This window comes from Anguilla anguilla, chromosome 14 (genome assembly GCF_013347855.1).
Source record: "Anguilla anguilla isolate fAngAng1 chromosome 14, fAngAng1.pri, whole genome shotgun sequence".
Classification (NCBI taxonomy): Eukaryota; Metazoa; Chordata; class Actinopteri; order Anguilliformes; family Anguillidae; genus Anguilla; species Anguilla anguilla.
In genome coordinates, this window is record NC_049214.1 from 6611018 (window position 1) to 6634398 (window position 23381).

A 23381-nucleotide genomic window follows, 5' to 3' on the forward strand; every position below is an offset into this window, starting at 1 on the left:
CAGTAAAGTAGGTTAGATGTAATATTTATGACTTTCCAGAGGCGGAAAGAACAGTGCAATTGGAGGAACAATGCCTCTCTCCACCTCAATTTCTCTTTATAAAAACCTTTCTTCCACAGACTCAAGCGCTTTGAATGCCGCACTTGAAACCTCCAACACTGACAACTATGCAATCTTTAAAAGAAAGCATTTTTATTCATTTTCAACGAAAAGCAATAAAAAATGGATACTAATGCCACTATATGGAATATAACTCATTAAACAAATGCTGAGTGCACAGACTCCCATCTCCCAGTTGAGTGCCCTTAATATCAAGAAGCTACAGCTATAAACTAATAGGAGGATGCACTTACTATACATTGCACATATTTTGTGTTCCTTCCACGGACACTTGATTTTGTGTGTATGCAAATGGAGCTGAAGGTCACGCAGTGTATCAGTAAACAGGTCTGTGATGTAAATAATCAGAATCATGTTTCATTTGTGTGATAACACTGCCATGCTGTCACTAGGCCATAATGATTCATTTTAAATATAAAAATAGCTACAAAGAATGAGATGCATTGCTCAGAGATACAGTCATCACAGCCCACTCTAGACTGGAAAAACGTCAAAGGAACAAGGGTTCACTTCAAATTAGGTTTATATAATGCATAACTTAAAACCAAGGACACCAGTTTAGGACAGTTTTTCCACCTGTAATTCAGTCCTCCCTCAGTAAGAGGTCAATAGAGTCTTCTTGTCAATCAAGTAACACATTGCCCTTCCCACTTATCTACATAAACTGCCACTACTTAAGCACAGAGGATGACTGACAGCAATGTTCCCATGGTCACATGTTGCTTTCATTACAAAGCACCACAGATGTGCAGCAGACATTTTCATAGTGTTGGACAGTAACTTTTTTTCCTAAGCAATGGGAAATAGAGATAAAAAAGGAATTAGGCTACATTACTTGATCAAAAACAGTTCAGTAAGACAAACCATAATGAAATAGTTTGCAGTGGCATTGGCTTTTTTTTTAATGAAAAGTTTGAACAGATTAACACAAATTAAAAAAGTTTAAACTTTGTATTTGATAACAGTGGGTTGTTTCCTCTGGCTTTCTTTGGTGGTCCTTAGTGTAAGCTTATCCATAGGAAGAGTGGACACTGCACTGTAACAGGACAGTCCAAAATTTTCACAATATGCTTCACAGACAACCCTGGCCTAAACCCCCACAGGAGCACGCCTAAAGCAGGAAGAAAAGACTAACTAAACAGCAGGAAGGAGACAGATGACATCTTCACAGCGACAGCAATACACCCTCCCTAACACCTTCCAGAACAAGAAAGAACTTCAAAACATAGTCCACCACTACCCCAGCGCCCAATCTGAAGTTCCTGTGACTAACCTCCAAAGAAAACTGACCATGGAACTTAAAAGGTCCACCAAAACAGAGGTGCCACAGACCTGCGCTGCCCTGTCCCTCAGAGGTGAACTGAAGTGGAGAGCACTCGAGCCTTTGAGGTCTCCAGGCCCCCTGAGAGACTCCCTGTCCGTCTGCGCGCTCCGCCGATCGATGCTTCAAGCCTAATGTGCTTCCATTCCCATGTCTCTCAAACACGAGCGGTCTATCTGGGCGGCCTGTGAAGCCCGGGGAGCTCAGACCTGACTGGCGCCGGGGGATGGGAAGGGAAGCACCGGCAGGGCACCGCAGGTGAAGCCCGTCCAGATTGACCTGCTTCGCTCAGAGGGAGGCTAACTCTCCAGCAGCCTGGGGGCCTGCTAACAGCCCTGTGTGAAGCCTTGTTCGGCCCCCACACAGCATGGTGCTAGTTACAGGATTCGCGCCACGTCGTCAACCACCATTTTTGTCAGCCAAAGGAAAAACGTAAGATTGTTTATGTTAAGATTCCATGACGGTGATTCCAAGTGCACTATGATGACAAAATAAAGTTCAAGATAACTGTAAAATATGAGAAATAAGTTCAAAGCTAAAAGTAAAAACTGCTGAATAGACAGCACTTGGGGAAAAGGCTTCTGACACTTAATTTTAGAGTATGCGCACCAGTGTTACAAAACAAACATGCTTAAGTCATGGCCTCCGCAAACAGAGCCCCGAGTGAGCGGCAGCCTGTTGCTCTTCGGGCAGGTGGCCAGGGGGAAGCTGGCAGTGGCATTTGGAGGACTGAAAATATCCCCGCCCACTTTACAGGACCCCGCATTGTTCTCCCTGATTCGCGCCCCTCCCCCCCGAGGCAGACACAAAGGGAATTACAGTGCACCTCTGCCATGCAAGTACTGTGTAGCTAACGCTAGGAAAAATGTCCCTTCCAAGCCCATTAGCATGAGCAAAGAAAGCATTCATCACGCTGAACGCAGGCTGTGAGTATTGACATGGACGCGTGATCGTCGCCATAGAATACTTTGGTACAGTACAAACGTTTCCTCTGTTAAGATTCCCTAATTCCTTGACGGCGACAAATATTGCACATTACATGAGCCCGAGGATTTTGGAAGGTGTGCATATTACTAGTGATCATCTTTGTGATCAGACGAAGGAAAATAACAGAATGTGAACAACATTAGATTAAATGCCACAGAAGGGGCTGAGGATGCTGCAAATATGCACTCTCAGGACAATTATGTATGTTGGGAACATTCGCTGAGGACATCATGCCAGGCTTAGACACTGGTGAATACATAGTGCTATGCATTAACATAGTTTATTGGCCCAAGATTCAAGGCTTTTGTTTATGTGTATTTTTGGTTTGACCATCAAACCAGTTCATCTGAATGGTTCCATTACATAACAGAAATTCCATTACTGCTTAATACCTGTTAAACACTGAGTTAGCCTCACTGCTACATTTTCCCCACACTTTAAAAACAATTAGGATTTTTAAAATCTAGTTCTGGGCATGACAACTTGACATTACACTTTTCTTTGTGAAGATGATACCATAAAATGCAAATAAATGCCTAATTAGGAAACTCCACACTGAACTGGCATATTCTCTGTCACCCAGGCAAACCTTTTAATATGGTGCACCAAATCCAATATCCTCACATTAGTTCACTTGACAACAGCCACAAGAAAAGACTTAATCACAATTTCTCGATGCTTTGGTCAAAAACGATGGGGAGTTTTAATAAAGCACACAACTGCATCAACCAGCCGTTCAGCTTTTTTAGACTTGTGCAGCATTTGTGCCATTCTCAAACTGAGGCGCTCCAAAAAAACCACCTGAAAAAGGTAGGCTAACTAATTATGCTTTGAGAAACTTGTTCTTAAAAAAAAAACACAGGCAGCACTTTCAAAGACAGCTTTTAAGCTTTAAACCAAATGCCAATCCAGCAACTGAAACTGAGGTGAGGAGGACTCACCAAGCAACAAGGGTGGAGCAAATGTCAACAGTAAACAAGGAACTGACAAGGAAGCTCCACAATAAAAACCTGATGACTGATGGGTGGAGGAAATTTACATAACTAAAAATGCTCCTAAAGCAGCTGACCTATTTCCAGAGCCACAATGAATAGGACCACAGATCCTCAAAGACTGATAGCCTAACACTATTTCATCATGACAGTGGAAAGCTGCTTTAATCTTTAGACTGCTTTTAGTCTTTTCAGGGTTTACCAATTGGGAGGATGATATCAACTAAAACACTTGCCATACCAGACACTGATGATTATGAAATGTGACTTCTGATGACTATAACTTTTTTTATATGATGGAACTTTAAATCCATCTTAAATTGACAGCATCCGTGCTTCTGGAAGGAAAACAAATTTCTCATTTGTTTATAAGTCACAGGTGCACACAATGGTACAAAAACAGTTTAAAATTGTGCACCTTCACTTCCTCTGCTCATATCAGCACACAGTGGCTTACTGTGCTAAAGTACAAGTAAGGTGCAAAAATATTTGCATTTGTTTTTTTCAAATGTGTCAGAGAATCCAGTGAAACATATTTCTGAGGTAACTCAAAAAAAACAAGGGAACCATGCTTTTAGTCCATTTGCTTAGCTAGTGAAAGGACATGAGCAACAGGGGGTCCAAACAAGGACTATTACATTCCTTTTAGTCTTCCATTTCTGTCGTCACTACATCAATTTTCACAGCTTCTTTTCTTGTATTCAGTTTACAGGGCTCCATCACTGTCAGTTCAACAGCAATTACACACCTCACATTTTCAGCATCACTTCAAAATGTAAATTGCAGCCAATGGCACTTAAATATCTATGGGATGCTCTTTCTTAGCTTTTTTCATTCCCATGTTGTAGTGTGACAATGTGCTGTGATTCATTAAAATGCATAGGGTTGCACTGAGAGTCACAATGATTAGCCTACCTCATCTCCAAATTCATGTTCTGCACCTTGCTTAACAGTGGATGTCTGCTACATGTAACATACTTTACAAGAAATGAATGAAATTTAAAAACTGGTATTTGGTATTTGTATGACATGCTAATCATGAGTTCTTCAATTAAAATGCTTCTCTTTTTCATCAGAGATTGCTTGCAATTCAGTCATAAATACATGAAAGAAAATACTGCAAAGCAAAGAAAACACAGTATGCACACTTTTAAGAGCCAGTGTATAGCCTAAACCAGTTAATTTCAATGGATTAGCAGTCATTCTGAGTTACTAAGAAAACAAGTAAAATAGAAACACTACTGACTTGCACATTCTGCATTTATTGACACTTGTCTTTGAGTCAAATATTAAAATATGTAGATAAACCTGTAACCAACATTTGAACCACATGCTACACCTTGTGAAAAGGCCTTAAGACAAACAGCACAGTAACTCTTAATAACCGAAAGACATCAGATGGTACATAAATAACACGGTAGTCAGCTCTTAGTACACATCAGAAGCCTAACCAGCTCAGGAGCCTTATGTATACCTGCTGCTCTCCCGATGTCCCTCCAGCATCTCAATATTATACCCCCCGTTTGCTGTGAGATCCCAAAGAAAAGCCACTGCCAGCAGCCGGCTTGCTCCAGGTCCAGAGAGAAGGGCTTCAATAGGAGCCGGGACCTTGGCCCTTCACTGGGAGTACCAGGACACTATTGTGTCAGTGTGCAAAGCAGCCAGCAAGGGCTGGCACAGCTGAGCCCCCTGTCGCCAGCTCCAACGCAGGGGAATGGCCGGGGGGGGGGCTCAGTGAGACCCAGAGCGGAAGATACCATCCGAGCTCTTCAGAGGGTAGACAATGTCTCATTCAAAAATGACTTTTCCAGCAAGAGGAAATTCCGCTACCATTTTTGCCACAGACTCAGTCAGCACCACTCATGCATAATTTTAAAGTGATCTACATCCTGCCGTTAATAGGCTAATAGACATCCACGTTTTTTTTTTTAAATTTAGAAATCAACTTATTTTTATTCAACAACTGTTTTGTTTGTTCATGGTTTATTTCTATATTAAAAACAACCTTGCTTGCAAACAAAAAGCTGGCACCTTTTGTATTCACAAGTGTATTCACACTACCTTAAATGGCCAGGAATGGTGAATTTGACCGCAACATGAAAATAGGGTAAAATACTGTATAACAACAATTGTGAAAATAATCATTTAGTTTTTCTGTACAAACATTAGGAAGAATTTTTCATGCGCAGATAGTCAATGTGTGCAATAGCCTGCCAGGTCATGTAGTAGAGGCAGACATTCTGGGGATTTTCAAGACTAGGCTTGATATGGTGTTAGATACTATCTAGGCTGTAGGCAATCAGAGCACTAGTCAGGAAAATGGTGAGCATTGTTGGGCTGAATGGCCTGTTCTCGTCATTATGTTCTGTCATGTTACGTGTGATTTATTTTGTGTTCTTTGCTATTTACAGTATGATTCATCAATTACAGTATGCAGTAAAAGAAAGAAACAGATAAACAGACATGCAACTAAACAGAATAATGTGATTGTTGATCCTGAGGATGTTGACAGATAAATAACAGATAAATGATAGGATAAATAACAGCTAATCAGACTTGTTTCATTGTTACACACAAAACCCTGCGGCTAATGTGAATAAATCTGGTGTACACTGCCAAACGGGCTTGCTAAATGTAAAGTCTGCTGTGCTGAGAGCGATACCATGAGCACTTCATCTCCAGACTACCCTGCGGCATCACATAACAAGCCACGGCCACAGACACAGCCACGTGTAGCCAAACCATTCTGTGCCATTCAGCCAAGCTTGAAGTGTTAGACAACAATTGCCAGCAATTTTCCAAAAATAAAAACAAACCAGGCACCCAACGAATACGCCACAGACTCAGTAAAACTCAGTCAATATGGTGCAAAGACTGTCTCCTTCCATGAACAGCCATGCAATTTTTTCAGCCCTCAGTTTATATGATGTCTTGACTGCAGGAATGCAGGGAACGTATGTGACCGGGGGTGTATAAGACTATTTCCTCTCTGGATCTCAGATGCCATAACCAGCCAAGGCACTATGGCCTACTATGCAGATTGTGCAAAACCGCTCTATAATTACACTTTAATTCAATTATACATGGGGCAAGCCCTGCAGGCCTGTAGTTCAGGAAACACACACACATACACGCACCACACACATACGCACACACACATACGCACACACACACACATACACGCACCACACACCACACACACACACACACACACACGCACCACAAACACCACACACACACACACACACGCACCACACACACACACGCACCACACACATACGCACACACACACGCCACACACACACACTCACACACACACACACACACACCACACACCACACACACACACACATACACGCACCACACACCACACACACCACACACACACACACACACACACACACACACACACATACACGCCACACACGCACGCCACACATACACCATGTGCCTTCTTGTACACAAATCACTGGAATAGAGCCTTTCAGTGTCAAATGAAGGAAAATGTTAATTGCATGTCTGAATGAAGCCATATACAGTAAGATGTGATCTGTGAATGAGAGATGAGTATGCATTGTCCTGAATGGTATGACCCAACAGAACACATCAGTCATGCTGGATTAGTTCTATCCTGCAGGCCATAACATCTAATGAGAGAGGATCATTCTCAAAAGCTCTGAATAAGCTTATCATTTTAATTAGTGTTATGTTCACGTCCCACAAACTATCATCATCCAGTTTTACTAAATTGGCTAACGTTCCTTCATTAAGTATTACTGCACATAGGCCTACATGTATACAGTTGCAAGAAAAAGTTTGTGAACCATTTCATAACCAGGATTTCATTTCTGCATTAATTACTCATTAAATGTGGTCTGATCTTCATCTGCGTCACAATAATAGACTAAACAAATAATTGTACTTCTTGTCAATACTTGTCATCATTTAGTAAACATTCACAGTCTAGTTTGTAAAAAGTATGCGAACCTCTAGGAGAATAACTTCTCAGACCAGGTTTAATGAGTAATTACTGCAGAAAAGGGTTCACAAATGATTTTTTGCAACTATATGTTGGGGAAAGCACTGAACGTGCAACACAAAAATAACTACACATAGGCCATTTGATATTTCTTCATATTCTGCATGCAAATGCAGTAATATATTTTACATAACTCATATAAGGCAGACGCTATTAGAATGGCCCATGTTTCAGTAATGAGCTCTGTGACATGGAAATGAATGGGGCATGCCAGGGACCCATTGGGGGGAAAGTAGAGGTAAAGGGAATGCAGAACCCTTGTCCTCACACTTCTTGTCAAAGAGGTCAATCTGAAGATCACTGCAGGTTTTACTATTGATATCACACCCTGCTCGGACACCTACTCACTTGACAGAGGGGTGACTTGGTCTGGCTGGGCCCAATCACAATGCATTCACTTCATCCAACGTGACACGCATGACAATCAGTCTAAATTTATCTGGTGAGAAGCTTGTACAATTAGGTTGTTCAGTCAAGCCGGCATACAACTGACATACATGTTACCTACTGGCAGCTCAATACCTATTTAAAACTGTTCCTGTAGCATATAATCTTCAAGCCTCGACAAAGAGGGTAACTGTATTTCAAGCTTTTATAGCCTACTCTTTAACATTGATATATTGTATTTCCTGCTGATGATCACTGTAAACTGAACTGCAGATAAAAATGTTGTGACTGGTTTTCCCATAGACACATAAATCTGACCCACATGAAGCAAAAAAAAAAAAAAAAACAGACACACATACCATTAAAATGCTACAAACTACGCCACATCTCTAAAGGCCCTCAGGCTGTTTGGATGTCACTGCTATTCAAAGTGGTTATTTCAGAAACCTGGGCCCATAAAGTGGCAATGCATCAACCAAAATTAATTCAAACGGCATGCAGCACCACAGGCAAAACTTTTCACACAGTTCAGACTCAGGTTAGAGAGAGCTAACGGTGACCTTAGCACAGATTTCCATTTACTCTGCAAGCTGCGATAGTCAAAGGGGTGAGTAGAACCTGTGCACTGGGAAAAGAACCTACTGCACAGAAGGACCCAAGGCCAGTCTGGTTTTTTTTACAGAAGACCTAAACTCATAGAGCGGTTATGCAATGTAACAGCCTTTTCATTCCACAGTACTGTGGCAGGTGGTTTATCCCATCTTTTCACATGCACATTCCTATTCAGATTAAAAGTGCAGGCTAAACCTTGACATTTAATTGTAGATATATGGGGAGGAATTTCTCTTTAATGACCTCAGCTTCTCACACAAGATATTGCATGATTTCAACCGATTTAATGCATCAGTTGGTGAGAACTCAGCTGTGAACTGGACTTGTATACACCCTGCGTTATCCACCCTTGAAATAGCCATGGAAGATCCTTACCAGCATCACTGAACTATAAAAAGGGGTCAATAATTATCTTGGAAAGAGTAGGTGTTGACCCACTAACAGTGAGCAGTCTTCCTTCTGAAGCAAGGAGAAAACCAATGTGCCTCTGCAAAGGCCTGGACGCTGTGCTGTAGGAGATACATGAGAAGATTTCACTCCTCAGATGAGATGCGAAACCAAGGCTTAAATGACCTCTCTTTGCCATTAAACGTATAATTTGTTGAGACATTTCATTGGTTCTCTTGACCTGCCATCTCATTATATCCACAGTTTAACTGGAAAGGAAATCTTCGCAAATCCTCATAAACCGATGTGTAGTGACTGCCCCTCCGATAAAAATATTACGCCAAGCGCAAAGCAGCTTAATTAATCCCAGGTCTTGCAAAAAAACAGGTAAGTGTACCACTAACAGGCAGAATCCACTTAGAAATCTCAATTACTTATAGTAGTCCCTGGAATGGTTCAAACTGTGGTGCATTGCAGGTAATAGCACTCCTATAAATGTAATGCCCAGAAAATGTCCATCATGCATCACCAAGGCAGACTAAGTGCTACGCAGGTGGATCTCAACCCTCTCACCAAACTGCTTGGAGATGTTTGAAAAGCCTCATATATACATAGACCATTCATTCATTGTACATACAGATTTCTATTTTGTAGAAGCACAGTCCTCAGAGCAAGACACAATGTTTCCCCTGTAAAAGGTCACTATATAGATCCTGGTCTCACCTGTGTGAGACCAGTTTGAGGTCTTTGAGAAACAGTACAGCGCCCATCCAGTTTTGAATACTGCAGTCACATCTTCAGACTCGTCCCTAGACATCTTTCTTTCTTCCTTTCTCGCCATTTACTTGGCCAGCAATGGGCATGCAGCATCCCTAGGACCTTGAATCATGAAAGGTTATTGCCCAAATAAACTACCGTGGAATGCAGTAAAGGACTTGCTTTTACTACTTCTCTATCTTGTCCATTATTTCATGTGTTCCATGACATCTGTGGTTTGTTAGAAGCAGGTGGGTCATTTTTTTCTGTCATGACCAAACCTCACTATGTACTTCATTGTCGCTTTAGTTGTTATATACAGATCCACATATTCAGCCATATGAAAAAAGTGGAATAAATAGGAAACAACGGGAATTATATGACTAAAGCCAGTTCAATATAGAGTAAAAATTGTCCAACTCCGTGTAATGAATCACACCACAGCGTTGAATAAATCATGTGACCTGCCTTATACGGGGAAAACGAAGCATTCAGCCGTGGTTTACGACTTGACTGCTATTGCACAGAGACACCGGAGAGTGACACTGGAGATACAGGCTGGCCGGCACAATAACGGCATGAAAGCAGAGCAGTAAAAAACACTAATCCCGCGTCATGGCTGCCAGTACTACTGACTGCACCAGCGAGAGAATTTTTTTGCAGAATAAGAGCACATTGTGAAAATGAAAAAATGTAATGATAATGTTACGTAAATACTGAAGAGTGCAGAAGGCACCGCAAGTAAAACAGAACACTGCAACACCAACCATGAAGATATAAAGTGCAGTTTAAGCACGGGCTAGCACATGCCATTAAAAACTCAATATCGCTAAATACAGCCTGCCTTCAAACATGCATAACTAAGTTCAATGATATTAAAAATATTTATTGCCAAAAAAATTGCATTTAAAATATGGCCAACCCCTGTCATTTGGAAGCTGTGCACATACCCACCACATCTGAACACAAAATATTCTCACTGCCGCGCAAAAACTCCCTCCGCAAACAATTAACTATTTACCCACGTGAGATGTGGCTGAAAATGTGGAAAAACACGGTTCGGAACAGAGCACACACGGATGACAGCCGCATGACAGCATCATCAGCGGAACCAAGGCCAATGGGCTTTTACCTTGATCACTCTGTGTGACGGAATGGTCGTATATTAATTCACTACTGGGAAATGCTGCCGTTGAACATTTGCTCCATGACATAATTTATATCCACTTCTCAAGATGTCTCCAACATACTGGTCACCTTTTAAGAGTGTTTAGGCAATTCTAAATGTGATTGTGATGGCATGAAAGTATGAGCTTTTAGCAAACCCCATCTGAAGGGGACTTTTAGCTTTTTTGGGACAGCGGGTTATTGTAGCTGACTGTTGGTCTGTGAAAAATTCCAATTGCTGGGAAAAGCAACTCACCATCTCATTGGACAATGAGACGTTACGCAGCATCAGATGTAGCTACATTACATAATTGTAGGGTGGTTAATATAGCATAGTTTCTGTTCCCTTCACATTCAACTTCCTTTTTTGCCCTCTGTTGACCTCAATCAGCTGAAGGCTTATTGTAGCCCCAGCTGGTGTGGACAGTGAGTAGCAGAGATGAGAATGGTTACTAAGACAAACTAGTAACACATGGGAGTGGGAAGAGAGAGACCTCAGTAAAAACTCTTACAAAACATTGGTCCTAACCAGGAGGGAATTAAATCATCAGGGTCTAACTCAGTAGGGTCTAACTACAGAAAAAAACACCCTCAAGAGGTTTAATCAAACGTGGGGAAACACTTTGATCCTGTTGTATAAAAACTTCTATCAATTAGGTAATTATTTTGGTTCAGTTTTTGATAACTAGGTCATTTGAGGAACTCCTCATGCACACTAACTCACACTTTCACACAACATGGAACACTGTGGCATCCCTAGAGAAGGTAATTGCATACCAGAGTCATCTGTTTGCAATAGAAATGCCACCATGTAAACTTTATGTCTTGGTGAGACACTTCTGCATGAACATTGTGCTAATTAGATACTACCCTACAAAACAAGATAAATTATTATAAACCCCAGATGAATAAGTCCTCTACATGAAGTTTACAAAAAAAGTATGAAGCTAGTTTACATTGCTCTACAAATTGTATTTTAAAATAGGCAATATTATACAGGTTGTAAGGAAACTATGCCTGCAACCAGGATTTTGCAGATTAATATCCAAGGCAATTAATCTAAACTGCTCCCATAAGAGACCCACTATATAAAAAAAATGCAATTGCATGCAAGTCCAGACGGGAGTCTGCTTAACAAATAAACACAACGGAACAAAACAAAATCTATTGAAACACACTGAAATTTTATATACAGCTATTTTATATGTTAGCTATAGCAAAAATTGTCTTTTTTCATGAGATCTGCAATGTAAACAAACGTACACACTCATTTTGTACTACTTCCACAAATACACTGAATCACTTGAAAAACAAGTCCGTGAACATCAATCAGTTTTGCAAGCCTCGGTTTCACTTCACTGAAATAATAATACAAGCTCCAAATGTCATACACATTATAAAAAATCTAGGCGCGTTTGCATCAGTACATGCAATTTTGTTCACTGACTCAATTCACAATATTATTTTAAAAAAGACATTACAATTTATGTTGGCGAAATGGACAAAAGTTTTTTTTTAAAAATATTACTAGGGGCTGTAATGACACAAACCGGCAAGTAAGCAGTACGTTTAAAGCAAGGCATATACTCACTATATTTCCATAACATATTTTTCGATATATACTCACATGAACGTCAGCCAACAAAAGATTCGAGGTCATCATATTCCTTTAATACCACACTGCAGTTTCAAATGCACAACGAAGGTTTTCTATACAGAGGCCTGTGGCTATAATGGGCCACTGACCCGCAACAAACAATCGACATATTTGTAAAGAAACATTGTAGCTGGCTAAAAATCTGAACTTCCTGGTAAAGTAAATAAATATAACAATAATAAATAACGTTTCTGTGTAGCTATAGCTGGCTCGCAACGATCAAAACAATACAACCATCCTGAACATCAAGGCTATTTACTAAAACAATGTCAGCGTGCTGTACAAATAAACAAACACAATACTAAATGTAGTCGCTCTACGATTCTTTTTCCTTCCTTTTTTTTTTTAGAATGGGAAAGGATGTTAACAGTATTTCAGTGCCCCCCTGTTCTGTGATCCTGCTATCCAGCTAACAGGGGTAAGCCATAATTGTCAACTCACCAGCGAATCGGTGTTTATATCGACAGGGATCGGGGTCAAGGAAAGGAAGGTGTTTTTGTAAAGAATTAATGACGTTTCTTGGGTCTTCTTTTCATCCATATATGATAAATAACGCCGTAATCCCGACGCGGTTACTGTCCCTGCTCCTCCTGCTGGTGGCCATCTTTAATCCTCAACATCCAACAACACAGACAGCTCCAGCGCTACTCCTTCGCTGCATTCTGGGTAACACAGTAGGCTACAACCTTCGGCTGGTGTCACAGATCGGAGACGGCGAAAGGGAATACTTGGAAAACAGATGTAAGGCAGACACTGACATCTGCTGAACAAATAGGAAACTAACCAAAATATTTAAAGGAAACTAGAATAGAGTTGCTGAATCTCCAGTACCCAATAAAACATGTTTCAGACAACCCGATTCAGTGATTAGTCTAACCTTCGTCTTCTACGAAATTATATTTGGACTGAAAAAAAAAAGATAATATTTATACATTGATTTAATAACCGTCTGATGTTTCAATTTCTGCGTTATTATTGTTACATAACAATTATTTACTGCATTAAAATTATTTTTACAAACTTAATTGCAACACTGGTTCTTGCATTTACTTGAAAGAGAAACTGTTGATGACAGCTTTATTTATTTATGCACTGTGTTTTATATATAAATGATCATTCTGAATAATATGGTAAATGATAAATGGAAAACACTGAATGAACTTGTGCATATTATCTGTTATATCTGTCATTACACAGACAATAGGCTACCTATTCATATGTTACCTGGGAAAACAATGTGTTGTCTTTTCCTTTTCAAGGTTAGTAAAAACACCCTTTACGGTTTAATATGGAGCTCTGTAAAATACAGAGCATAAGGTTAGCATTATAAATAACAGAAAGTAACATATGTCACTTAGTACTGACAAACTGGTAACAAATTAAAGGAAAAACCAACATGAAGTGTCTTAGTAAGGTGTTGGGCCACCACGAGCCACGAACAGCTCAGTGTGCCTTGGCATAGATTCTAGTCTCTGGAACTCTACTGGAGGGATGGAACACCAATCTTCCAAAAGATATTCCCTCATTTGGTGTTTTGATGATGATGGTGGAGAGCACTGTCTTACATGTCTGTCCAAAATCTCCCATAGGTGTTCAACTGGGTTTAGATCTGGTGACTGCAAAAGCTATAACACATGATTCACATAATCTTCATACTCATCAAACCATTCAGTGATCCCTCATGGCCTGTTGATGTGGGCACTGTCATCCTGGAAGAGAACACTCCCATCAGGATAGAGATGTTTCATCATAGGATAAAGGTAATCACTCAGAATAACTTTGTATTGATTTGCAGGGGGACAAGTAGACCCAAACCATGCCAGTAAAATGCCCCCCACAACATAACAGAGCCAGAGACACTGTAGGGGTCAAGCATTCAAGCCTGTATCATTCTCTTGGTGTATGCCACACATGCACTTACTCACTGTCATTGAATGTGTGCTTTCGATCACAATTTCCGACCCCATTTATTGATGTCTTTCCCATACATCTAAATGCAGATGTTACTTTAGTCACTCTTACAATTAAAACACTAGCCAGTTAAGCAATCTTTGCGACTGAAGCTCCTGCCATCCATGCCCCAATAACGAAGCCTCTTTCAAAGTCATTAAGATCTTTTCCTCTTGCCATCTTGATCCAAAATCGAGGTCAACTGGTCCTGCTCAGCATTTTTATACATGCCACAGAGCATGATAGGATGTTAATTGCTTAATTGTATCATACAGTACACCTGTATAGAAGCATCTGCATTCAGTATGTACTTCCATTCATTTATTCAGGTTTTTCCTGTAATCCGTCACCTGTCTGTATGTTCAAGATAAAGCTCTGAATGGCAAACATATGAAATATGCAAGAGAATGCTGACACCTGCTGTTGGTTTAAAAATATGCTTTGGTTCAGCGTAAAGTATGCAGCGATTTCATTTTAATGTATTTTAAAATGTGTGTTCTCCATCAGGACTAATGACATAATCAGTTTAATTTTATAATACACCTGAATATGGGAGTTTGGTCAATTCAGGCGCTTTTTCAAACAAACTTATACATATAAAGGCCTGAAAAGCATTCTGAAGATAAAAAAACAACTTCAGTTTCTAAATGAATTTTGCATGCAAAATCATCTTGCCATCTCCCATGCTAACAGTCTATTGATATTGATACATATATCGATATATTGTGTGCCATTTCAATGATAGCTTCTATGCTTCATATAAAGCATGTCAATATTTTTTATTTAGCATTTTAAACATTTTGGCAAATTCTTTCAGAATATGCATGTCCCATTACCTTACATGTTCTCATGCTTTGCACTGTGTCATTCGCAAATTAGCACTTCATGTGGACATTTTCCAAATGGAATGAAAAAAAATAAAAACCAGATAAAACAATTCCGCCAGTTTGGGAGAAACTGCAAAATTATGCCCCATTCTGCTGAAATTCAATTCAGCAACAACTGCTGAAAAATGGTGGAATGCAGAACAGAACAGCTCGGTAAAGCATCGAAGAAAAGATAGCAGACATACATGTATAACCTTGCAAGCACAATTTAAAATATAAATAGTTGGAGACAGGTTTCTTTTTGAGAAGAAACACAATTTGTTTGAACAAATTGAAAAAACCAAGAGGGGCGTCTGCTTCTCAGGAGACTACAGTATGTATATAATATGAATGTGAAAGAAAACACTTATTAAAAAAGCAGCGTTGAGCACTTCATGTGTACATTTATAATCATACACTGAAAATGGATGACTAATAAAATAATTAATACTAAAAGTAAAAGGGATCATGTTTCCTCACTTTACAAAGAACAAATCAAAAAATATTTTTCATTCATTTAATTGTTGTTTTTTAACAACAAAAGCTAGAAAATTAGCATTTTGTTCAGAAGATCTTACAAATATCTTGAAGCATCTGGCATACAGTACTTGACGTCTTAGCTCAGCCCCCAGCCTGTCCTGGCCCAATACACAGACATGGTTTTAATTCATTATGACAGGATTCACAGCAGTTCATTCAAAAAGAGTCACAATAAATCATTGGACCACTGAAGTCAGAATGCAGGATTATTTCAACACAAACGGAATGAAACAAGATTTAGCAGGTGAACACAGAGGAACCTCAACTTTCACGTTCAGCAAAGGCTGGGAACATTCTTAGCTATCACCTGTCTTATATGAAATAATGTTATGATTTGCTGGTGCTACAGTGAAACACTTGTGAAATAAAAGTAATTCAACCTTTAAAGCTTAAATGCCTAAAAGTTCATGTAATATAATGCAATGTAAACAGGCTGGTGAGAATTAAATTGAAAGAAACATGGTCTGTGTGGCCCACACAGTAGACATGCATAAATAAAGCATGCAGCATAGAGTCACAAGAGCCTTGTCCTGTTTTAATATGAGAAATAAATTTGCAAAAATACATAAGTTAAGCGAAAGACGGCAAAGCAGTAACATACAAATGTTACCTTCATAATGTAACAAAAAAAACATGCTTCTGCATAATAGGATCCACTATAATTAGGAGACATTAGCAGTGCCATTCTGAAATACATTCTGTTACATACATGTTGAGTAAAGTGTAGGGTACAATAGTCTAATAACCGTCAGACTTCGAAAAGTAAATCTGTAAATTTAGTAATCTGCTTAGAACCTTCTCTGTCACCATCTGCAGTGACTGCTTCATTGTGCAGCGGCACCCTTTCTGGAAAAGAAACACTGAAACATGAATTATTTTGCTGCCATTTTTGGCTGCTTGCACACATTTTTTCAGGTTCATGAGCCAACAAGGAAACACTACAGTGGCCAACACTGTACAGCATTATCTTAAGGTAATCATAACGCTTATACTGAATAATTCATACTGACATTAGTTATTAGTTTCCAGTTATATATATATGTGCTGCCCCAAGATTTGCAACCTTATCAGAAAAAAGGGGAGCAATGAATTGACTTTTAAGATAACTGCTAAAATCCAACTACTAAAATCCAAAAAGTAAAATTTTTAAATTGTACTTTAGTTTCATTAGCGAAGGGTAAATGAGCACTTACAGGGAGAAGCAGAGTTTAGGAAAAACTGCAGAAAATAAATGCATGCAAATCATTCTCTCTGGTATTGCTTCAAGGTATGCTTGTTTCAGTCATTAAATGCAATGATATCAAGATAAGTTAATTACAAAACAACATGCAAGACTAGTGAAACTGTCAGATTTGTTCAATACGAAACCGAAAATAATACAATAACACTAATGGAAATAAGTGTTACTGTGTACAAAGAAAAAAGTGCTCAGATAACTAATACTGGAAATATGGTCAGTACAACTATTTAAATTTTGAGGTTATTGTTCCACATCAACGAAATGTACGAAAGAAACTGAACATTGCAGTAAACCAGTGTTAAAACAAAAAAGGGTGTTCAGAACAGAACTCATTCCAAGTGTTCAGCATTTCCCCTGGAACTTGCTGTACTCCTCTTTGACACAGCCATAGACAGTGCGGTAGAAGTGTCTGTCGGGGGCCATGAGGTCCGTGACAATCTCTGTGTGGTCCATTTTAGGCAGGAGGTGAAGGGAGACCTTCACGGAGAGGGACGCGAGGACGTCAGAGAACCTGATGGATGACTCCATGGGCACGATGATGTCATTCGTTCCATGGATCAAGCAGAAGGGAGGCACTCTATACAATTAACATGAAGAGTAGAAAAAAACAGTTGAAAGATGAAAACAACTTGCATACACTTCAGTAAGACCCTTGTGATCACCATATTGTCCCTTATGATTGAAAGGTTTAACATACATATTCCCTTATGCCATATTATTTGTCAGCCTACACATTCAACCACTCTGGATGAAATAGGCTGTAGGGAAATGCAATATAATTTTTTTTTTTATTTGGCAAGGGTTTGCTTTTTTATTTATTTGGCCAAAGCCAGAAATGACAGAAATGCACTACTGCTTCCTGCAGTACTTGCTATAGTTTGAGTATAAGGTTGAGCTGTGATCCTTCACCTTTGCACTCATGTTTGCATCATCACGCTGGATATAAATCGGCTTAATGCAAGTAAATAATGCTTTTAAAAACATGCTAAATGATAAAACACAGTGAAGCACTAAAACTCGCTAGTTCTGCCAAAAATGTAAGGTGAACTTACCTCTTCAGCTTGTCCTCTGAGAGAATCTTTAAAAAATCTGTAGGTGAGTAAAATTCAAAGTTCTCCACGCCCCCCATGGCTTTGTGCATTGTGGAAACATACTCAATCCCCCGCATTTTCTCGTGCTGGTAATGGTCCGGTATGTTGTAAACACCGCTCAACCCTGAAATATCATTTCATGAACAGCCATGCAAAAACCAAAATCATTAATTCGCCCATTATACAAAATTAATAGTCACAACTTAACAAGCAGGAAAATGTATTTTGTAAACTAAATTAACAGGCCAAAATCTATATATAATGAAATCAGACACATTAATCTCCTTCATGTGCAGAGATATCCCCTATGCACTAATGCCCTAAGATACATTTTCCATTGGAGGATATTAATATTGATCAGGTTTCCACTAACCTTGGAACTCAAGGCCATCAATACAAAACTATCTATGGCCTGGAACACAGGAAAAATTCTTTACATTGCTTACATCCCTAACTGTACACTCGTGTAATGACAACTCAACTTAATGGAAACTGCCAACAACCCACTTAAGCAAAATCTTTCTTCCATTTCTTATAAAAATGGTTTGGTTCGGATCCCGAAACTCTGCTGTTGCTTGAGACGTGCATTATCATAAATTAATTTATTTTTATATGTAAAGGGAATTCTTTTACACACCTGTCCTACTGTTCATGAGGACACCAGTTTTAAAACAACCATATCACCCCTGTGAAAAAGTAATTGCCCACTGACCAATTAACCAAATTTAATATGAGTGTTTGATAACTTTTTTCATTAAATAAATGAAATAATTAAAAATGTGCTTTGTGCTTACACAGGTTCCCTTGGTCTACTATTACACTTTGTCTACAGATCTGAAACCATTCAGTGTGACAAATACGCAATAATAGAGGAAATCAGGAAGGGGGCAAATACTTTTTCACAGCACTGTATGGTGTTCTGATGCACTATAAAATCACAGGACATACTAAACCATAAAAAGCATGCAGTAAATATTTGCCTTGAACTTGCTGTTTCAGTACTAACACTGCTCTGCATTTCCTGTTTCTTCTGAAGGTGTATGGTCTCCCAAAATAAAAATAATAATAATAATAATAATAATAATAATAATAATCTATGGGAATGTGACAAAAAGCTTTCAGAGCTGTTTGCTTTCTATGGTATGAGTTTGCTGGCACCTGTGACTCCTTTGATTGACAGGGAAATTTCCTTCTGTTTAGCTGGTTCTATTGCCAGTTCCTCCATGCCTTCTACCAGAAAGAGTGCAGTCAGTGCACACAAGTGAGCACCAGCGGAGTGGCCAATCAATACAACATTGTCCTGTAAACAGACAAAGGTCAATGACACTTCTATCAAGTATCACTCTAGAATACATTACAAAGCATTTGTCCTAGTGCAATGCACAAATAAATATATATATTTTTTCATTTCTGCATCAATTACTGCAGTAACTTATATATGATGGCATGTGTCAGATGTGACAAGCAAAACTCTATTTGCATTTTTGTCCTTTCTCTGTTTTTTTTTTAACTCTCAACCCAAGTTCTCACCCAGCTCTGTACTGCATGTTTTAATAACTCAATAACTATTAAAGCTGATGCAAAAGCTTCATATGAATGCCAGGAACCTGTGCTAATGAATAAATAAATAAATAAATATATATATAAATAAAAAACTTCTTGCTGTTCCTGTGAATTGCTTTTTTGACATTTCTGCATAACGGTGAAAATGAGACAGAACTGTTTGTATGTTCAGTTAAAATGAAAAAAATTAGATTCACTTACTTTGTCCATACTGAATTTATGCCCATTTTCCCCTATCCAAACAAGACAATCAGTAATATCCTGAACCATATGTAAAACGGTCCCCTAGAAATAAAAAAAACATTATAATACAGTTCACATACACCCTATTACTGCTCATACAGCTCATAAAATTGGTGTGCATTTTACACAAGCTAAAATTCTGTCAAAAACTATTGTGAAGTATATGCACATTTAAATGCCATAACCTGTGCAAAAAAAATGGATGCCATTTTAGTTTATTAAATATGGCTGACATAATACTCTACCTTTGGATAGGTGGCATAATCTGGGCAGACCACAGTGGCATTGAGTTCCTTTGCCATTTGCAAGGCCAACAGGCAATATATGGATCGCTCTCCTGAACCCCATGCACCTCCATATATAAAAACAACCACAGGTGTAGCAACACCACCTGAATGGTCCACATTTGGGGCGTAGTACAAATCCAATTTGTTCCCCCGACGACCAAAAATGACACCCTGAATTAGAACAAGCCAATCATTAGATGCTTAGAAGCTGTCAAAAAAAATGCAAATACAGTCTACTCTGTATTCAAATAATTAGTCATTTGTTTTCACAGATCCTTAATGTAAATAGTCTACTCTCTTTTTACATAATTCATGCTTTCACTTAGGTGCACTTACCTTTTCATAATGTTTATGGTTATCAGTATCATTGTACCACGACTTCCACTGAAAGTACAGTTTCCCATATTGAAGATACTTGAGCATTTCCAAAACAGCTCTAGTTAGAGAGTATATCCGCCTAGGAATAAGTTATTCGGATGACACAGGTAAATTACAATTCTCATGCACTTGCTACACAAATAGACCACCTTATGAAAACATACTAGCCCAAAAAATGTATGTATGTATATGTTGATTTACCTTGGCCTTAGAGCCTCTATGTATTTTTTATACCCTGGTTTGTTTGGCCACCCATACATCCACTGGGCAACGAGGGAGATACTGTAAGGAATAACGACAAACAAAGCCCCAGCTGCCATCGGCAGGGAAACATCGTACTTCAGCCCTAACCTAAAGAATAAAACAAAGACCACATGACATCAGACCAGTAATAACAAAAAAATAAATGTTCTAAATATTTATAACCAACAGAACTGAGTGCATGAGGATGTTTTCCACTTACATTTTTTTTTTTGCACTTACTTCACCCGAGACACGAACCCAATGGACAGTGCCCTGTTCACTTTAACTAAAGGAAAGGAAACAGAAAAAACTGTAAATGAGTGTGGTGCAGAAAATATACACTTCAAAGCCTGCTCCTAAAACAATGATGCAAGACAAGGTAAACTTTTTTTAAACTGTTTACATCCAAGTACACCTTTGAAAATAAATATTTGTACATGAAAGCACCGAATTTAAGAATGTAAGTGATTATTGATGCATTTGAGCTCAGCAAAATCTTTAGGATACACTTGCAGTCTGCAGCTGTAGCTGGTGCTTATACAAACGTCAGATCAAGATATGATGAAGCCAATTAAATAATTAAGAGCAGAAGTTGGCACAAAATCCTGCAACTCATCGGCCCTTGTGCACCCCCGCTGTACGTTAAAAGGCGAAAGGGACGAAACCCACATTCCATTGTCCAATACTATAGCCCAGGTATCCGAATGTCATCTATTCGATCAAACGATCACAGAAAAGTAATCAATGATTTCGAATATGCTAGCTGTTACCACATTGACGTTGTACACCTGTAGCCTAACAGCACATCGCGTAGAAAAACAGAGGACCTTGCAATTCCACTAACAAATCATGAATGTGCATTTACTCTCAAGAATAGCACTAGTACACTTCAGTGGGGTAAGCTGAAGTAAAATTTAACGACGTTTTCCCACTAAAGTCAATAAAAGCAAAACACTCGGTTTAAATCTACGTTCGGGAATTGTGTCTGGATATGTGAAGACATTTTAAAGCTTACTTGGTCGTGGCTAGTCAAGGTTATTGTGCATCAACAGGATTGAGGCTCGTAACCATCGCGACAGCGAGGGCATGGACGGAAAAAACCTTAAAAATAATAACATGAGACATGTACAATTTATATTCACCGGTTATCATCGCCAAATAACATAAAATGAAATCATTTGATAAAAACGAAGTGGGTAATGTGCAGACCTGCGTACTTGTCAGCCAGCATACGAAGAACACACACAGGAAGCCGGCGGTCCGTCAAAAGACAATAGACTGGAGACTGCGCAGAGACAACCAATCGCAGCCGCAGGACCATTCGGCGCTGGTTTCAAGAGCCTCCCTGCAACAGCATATGAATACAGCCTAGACCCATTTACAGTAGCCGGCGGCCTGTACAGCTAAATTCATATGCTGCCAACAAACCGCTACATGTAACATATTGGCTGATCTGCAGCACACAACACATGAATATATATATATCTTGCTTACGCATGAAAGGTAACCTGGTGATTAAAATAAAACCCGTTCAAAAAGTGGTTGACGCTTGAAGTTCAGTCCACTGGAATCCAAACTCGGTCCTCGGGACCTCCGGTGCATGCTGGTTTTCGTTCTAGACACAACGGCAAACCCGGAATTTTAACAAGCTGTTACATTTTCTTAATTACTTGATTATTATTTAGTTACTTTTAGATTTAGCCTCACAAGTCACATTATGTCGGAAATAGCTATGCATAGGCCTACCATAATATAAAAGTACATGTTCACATTGTGCTATTTTGCTAACAACTGCATAAAAAGAGGTAATTTAAATTTTAAAAAAAACTGGTTAAATTCAGCACTGAGGGGAATCAATAGGTTCCTAATTAGAATGTCGAACACATGTTCTTAAGTTCTTTCACAATTTTTCTTTCATGAACTTATTTTTAACACACAACCTTCTTGCTGTGAGGCGACAGTGCTACCCACTGCACCACCGTGCCGCCCTAATACTTCACTTGATCAGTTAAATTATGTATAACTTTTTTGTAGTTGTTTGCAATATACCTCAGTAAGTGACTTGTATCTATTTCTGACATAATGTGATTTAAGAGGACAAATAATCCCTCTAAACAAGTGAAAACATAATTAATAAAAATTTACAACTTAAAAAAAAATTCTGAAACTGCCATTCTGGTTGGAACGAAAGCCAGCATACACAGGGTGGTCCCAGGACCAAGTTTAAATACCAGTGGTCTAACCTAGGCCGATATCATTTTCGGCCGAGGGAAGAGCATAGTAGGTCACAGTGGAGGGAATGCGAACTGCATGTTTTGCGGAGGGTCATCTGACACGTCCGTGGACTGAGACCTACGAACAGCTGGACGTAGGCTACCAACAGTTGTGAGAAACAGGCCACTGCAGGCTTATCAACCAAAAAGGAAAAAACGTTAAGAAAAACCTTTATTTATAATAATCATTTTGACCATTCCCCTGTTAGGCTACATAACAGTGAATAAGTTGTGAACATGTCTAACTCTTTGTTAATAGCCTAATAACAAATTGAGAGGGAT

At 39.1% G+C, this 23381-nt stretch overlaps 2 protein-coding genes across 7 annotated transcripts in view; both read right to left on the bottom strand.

Moving 5' to 3' along the window:
• LOC118212838 (WD repeat and FYVE domain-containing protein 3) overlaps positions 1-13078 on the bottom strand; it is a 73290-nt gene extending 60212 nt beyond the window's left edge. For 3 of the 4 annotated variants that reach the window (XM_035391231.1, XM_035391228.1, XM_035391230.1), the window contains exon 1: positions 4895-5082. In XM_035391231.1, the coding sequence (XP_035247122.1) occupies positions 4895-4923 (29 nt within the window). In that variant the 5' untranslated portion in view covers positions 4924-5082. Of the gene's footprint in view, positions 1-4894; positions 5083-12866 lie in introns of those variants that run through there. The other variant, XM_035391229.1, reaches the window with a different exon arrangement.
• A 2666-nt stretch (positions 13079-15744) lies between these two features.
• On the bottom strand, positions 15745-22106 carry LOC118212262 (probable isoprenylcysteine alpha-carbonyl methylesterase ICMEL2). 3 transcript variants are annotated; one of them, XM_035389979.1, is made up of 10 exons: positions 22036-22106; positions 21842-21927; positions 21067-21112; positions 20785-20934; positions 20542-20662; positions 20164-20376; positions 19877-19960; positions 19271-19412; positions 18074-18236; positions 15745-17598 (listed from the first exon to the last, which is right to left on the bottom strand). In XM_035389979.1, exons 4-10 carry the CDS (start codon positions 20901-20903, stop codon positions 17364-17366), a joined length of 1077 nt encoding a protein of 358 aa, XP_035245870.1. In that variant the 5' UTR covers positions 20904-20934; positions 21067-21112; positions 21842-21927; positions 22036-22106; the 3' UTR covers positions 15745-17363. The 3 variants fall into 3 exon arrangements, with proteins under 3 accessions (XP_035245870.1, XP_035245868.1, XP_035245869.1); XM_035389977.1 differs by having other exon boundaries at positions 21047-21112; XM_035389978.1 differs by having other exon boundaries at positions 21047-21136.
• Between the last annotated feature and the right edge of the window lie 1275 nt (positions 22107-23381).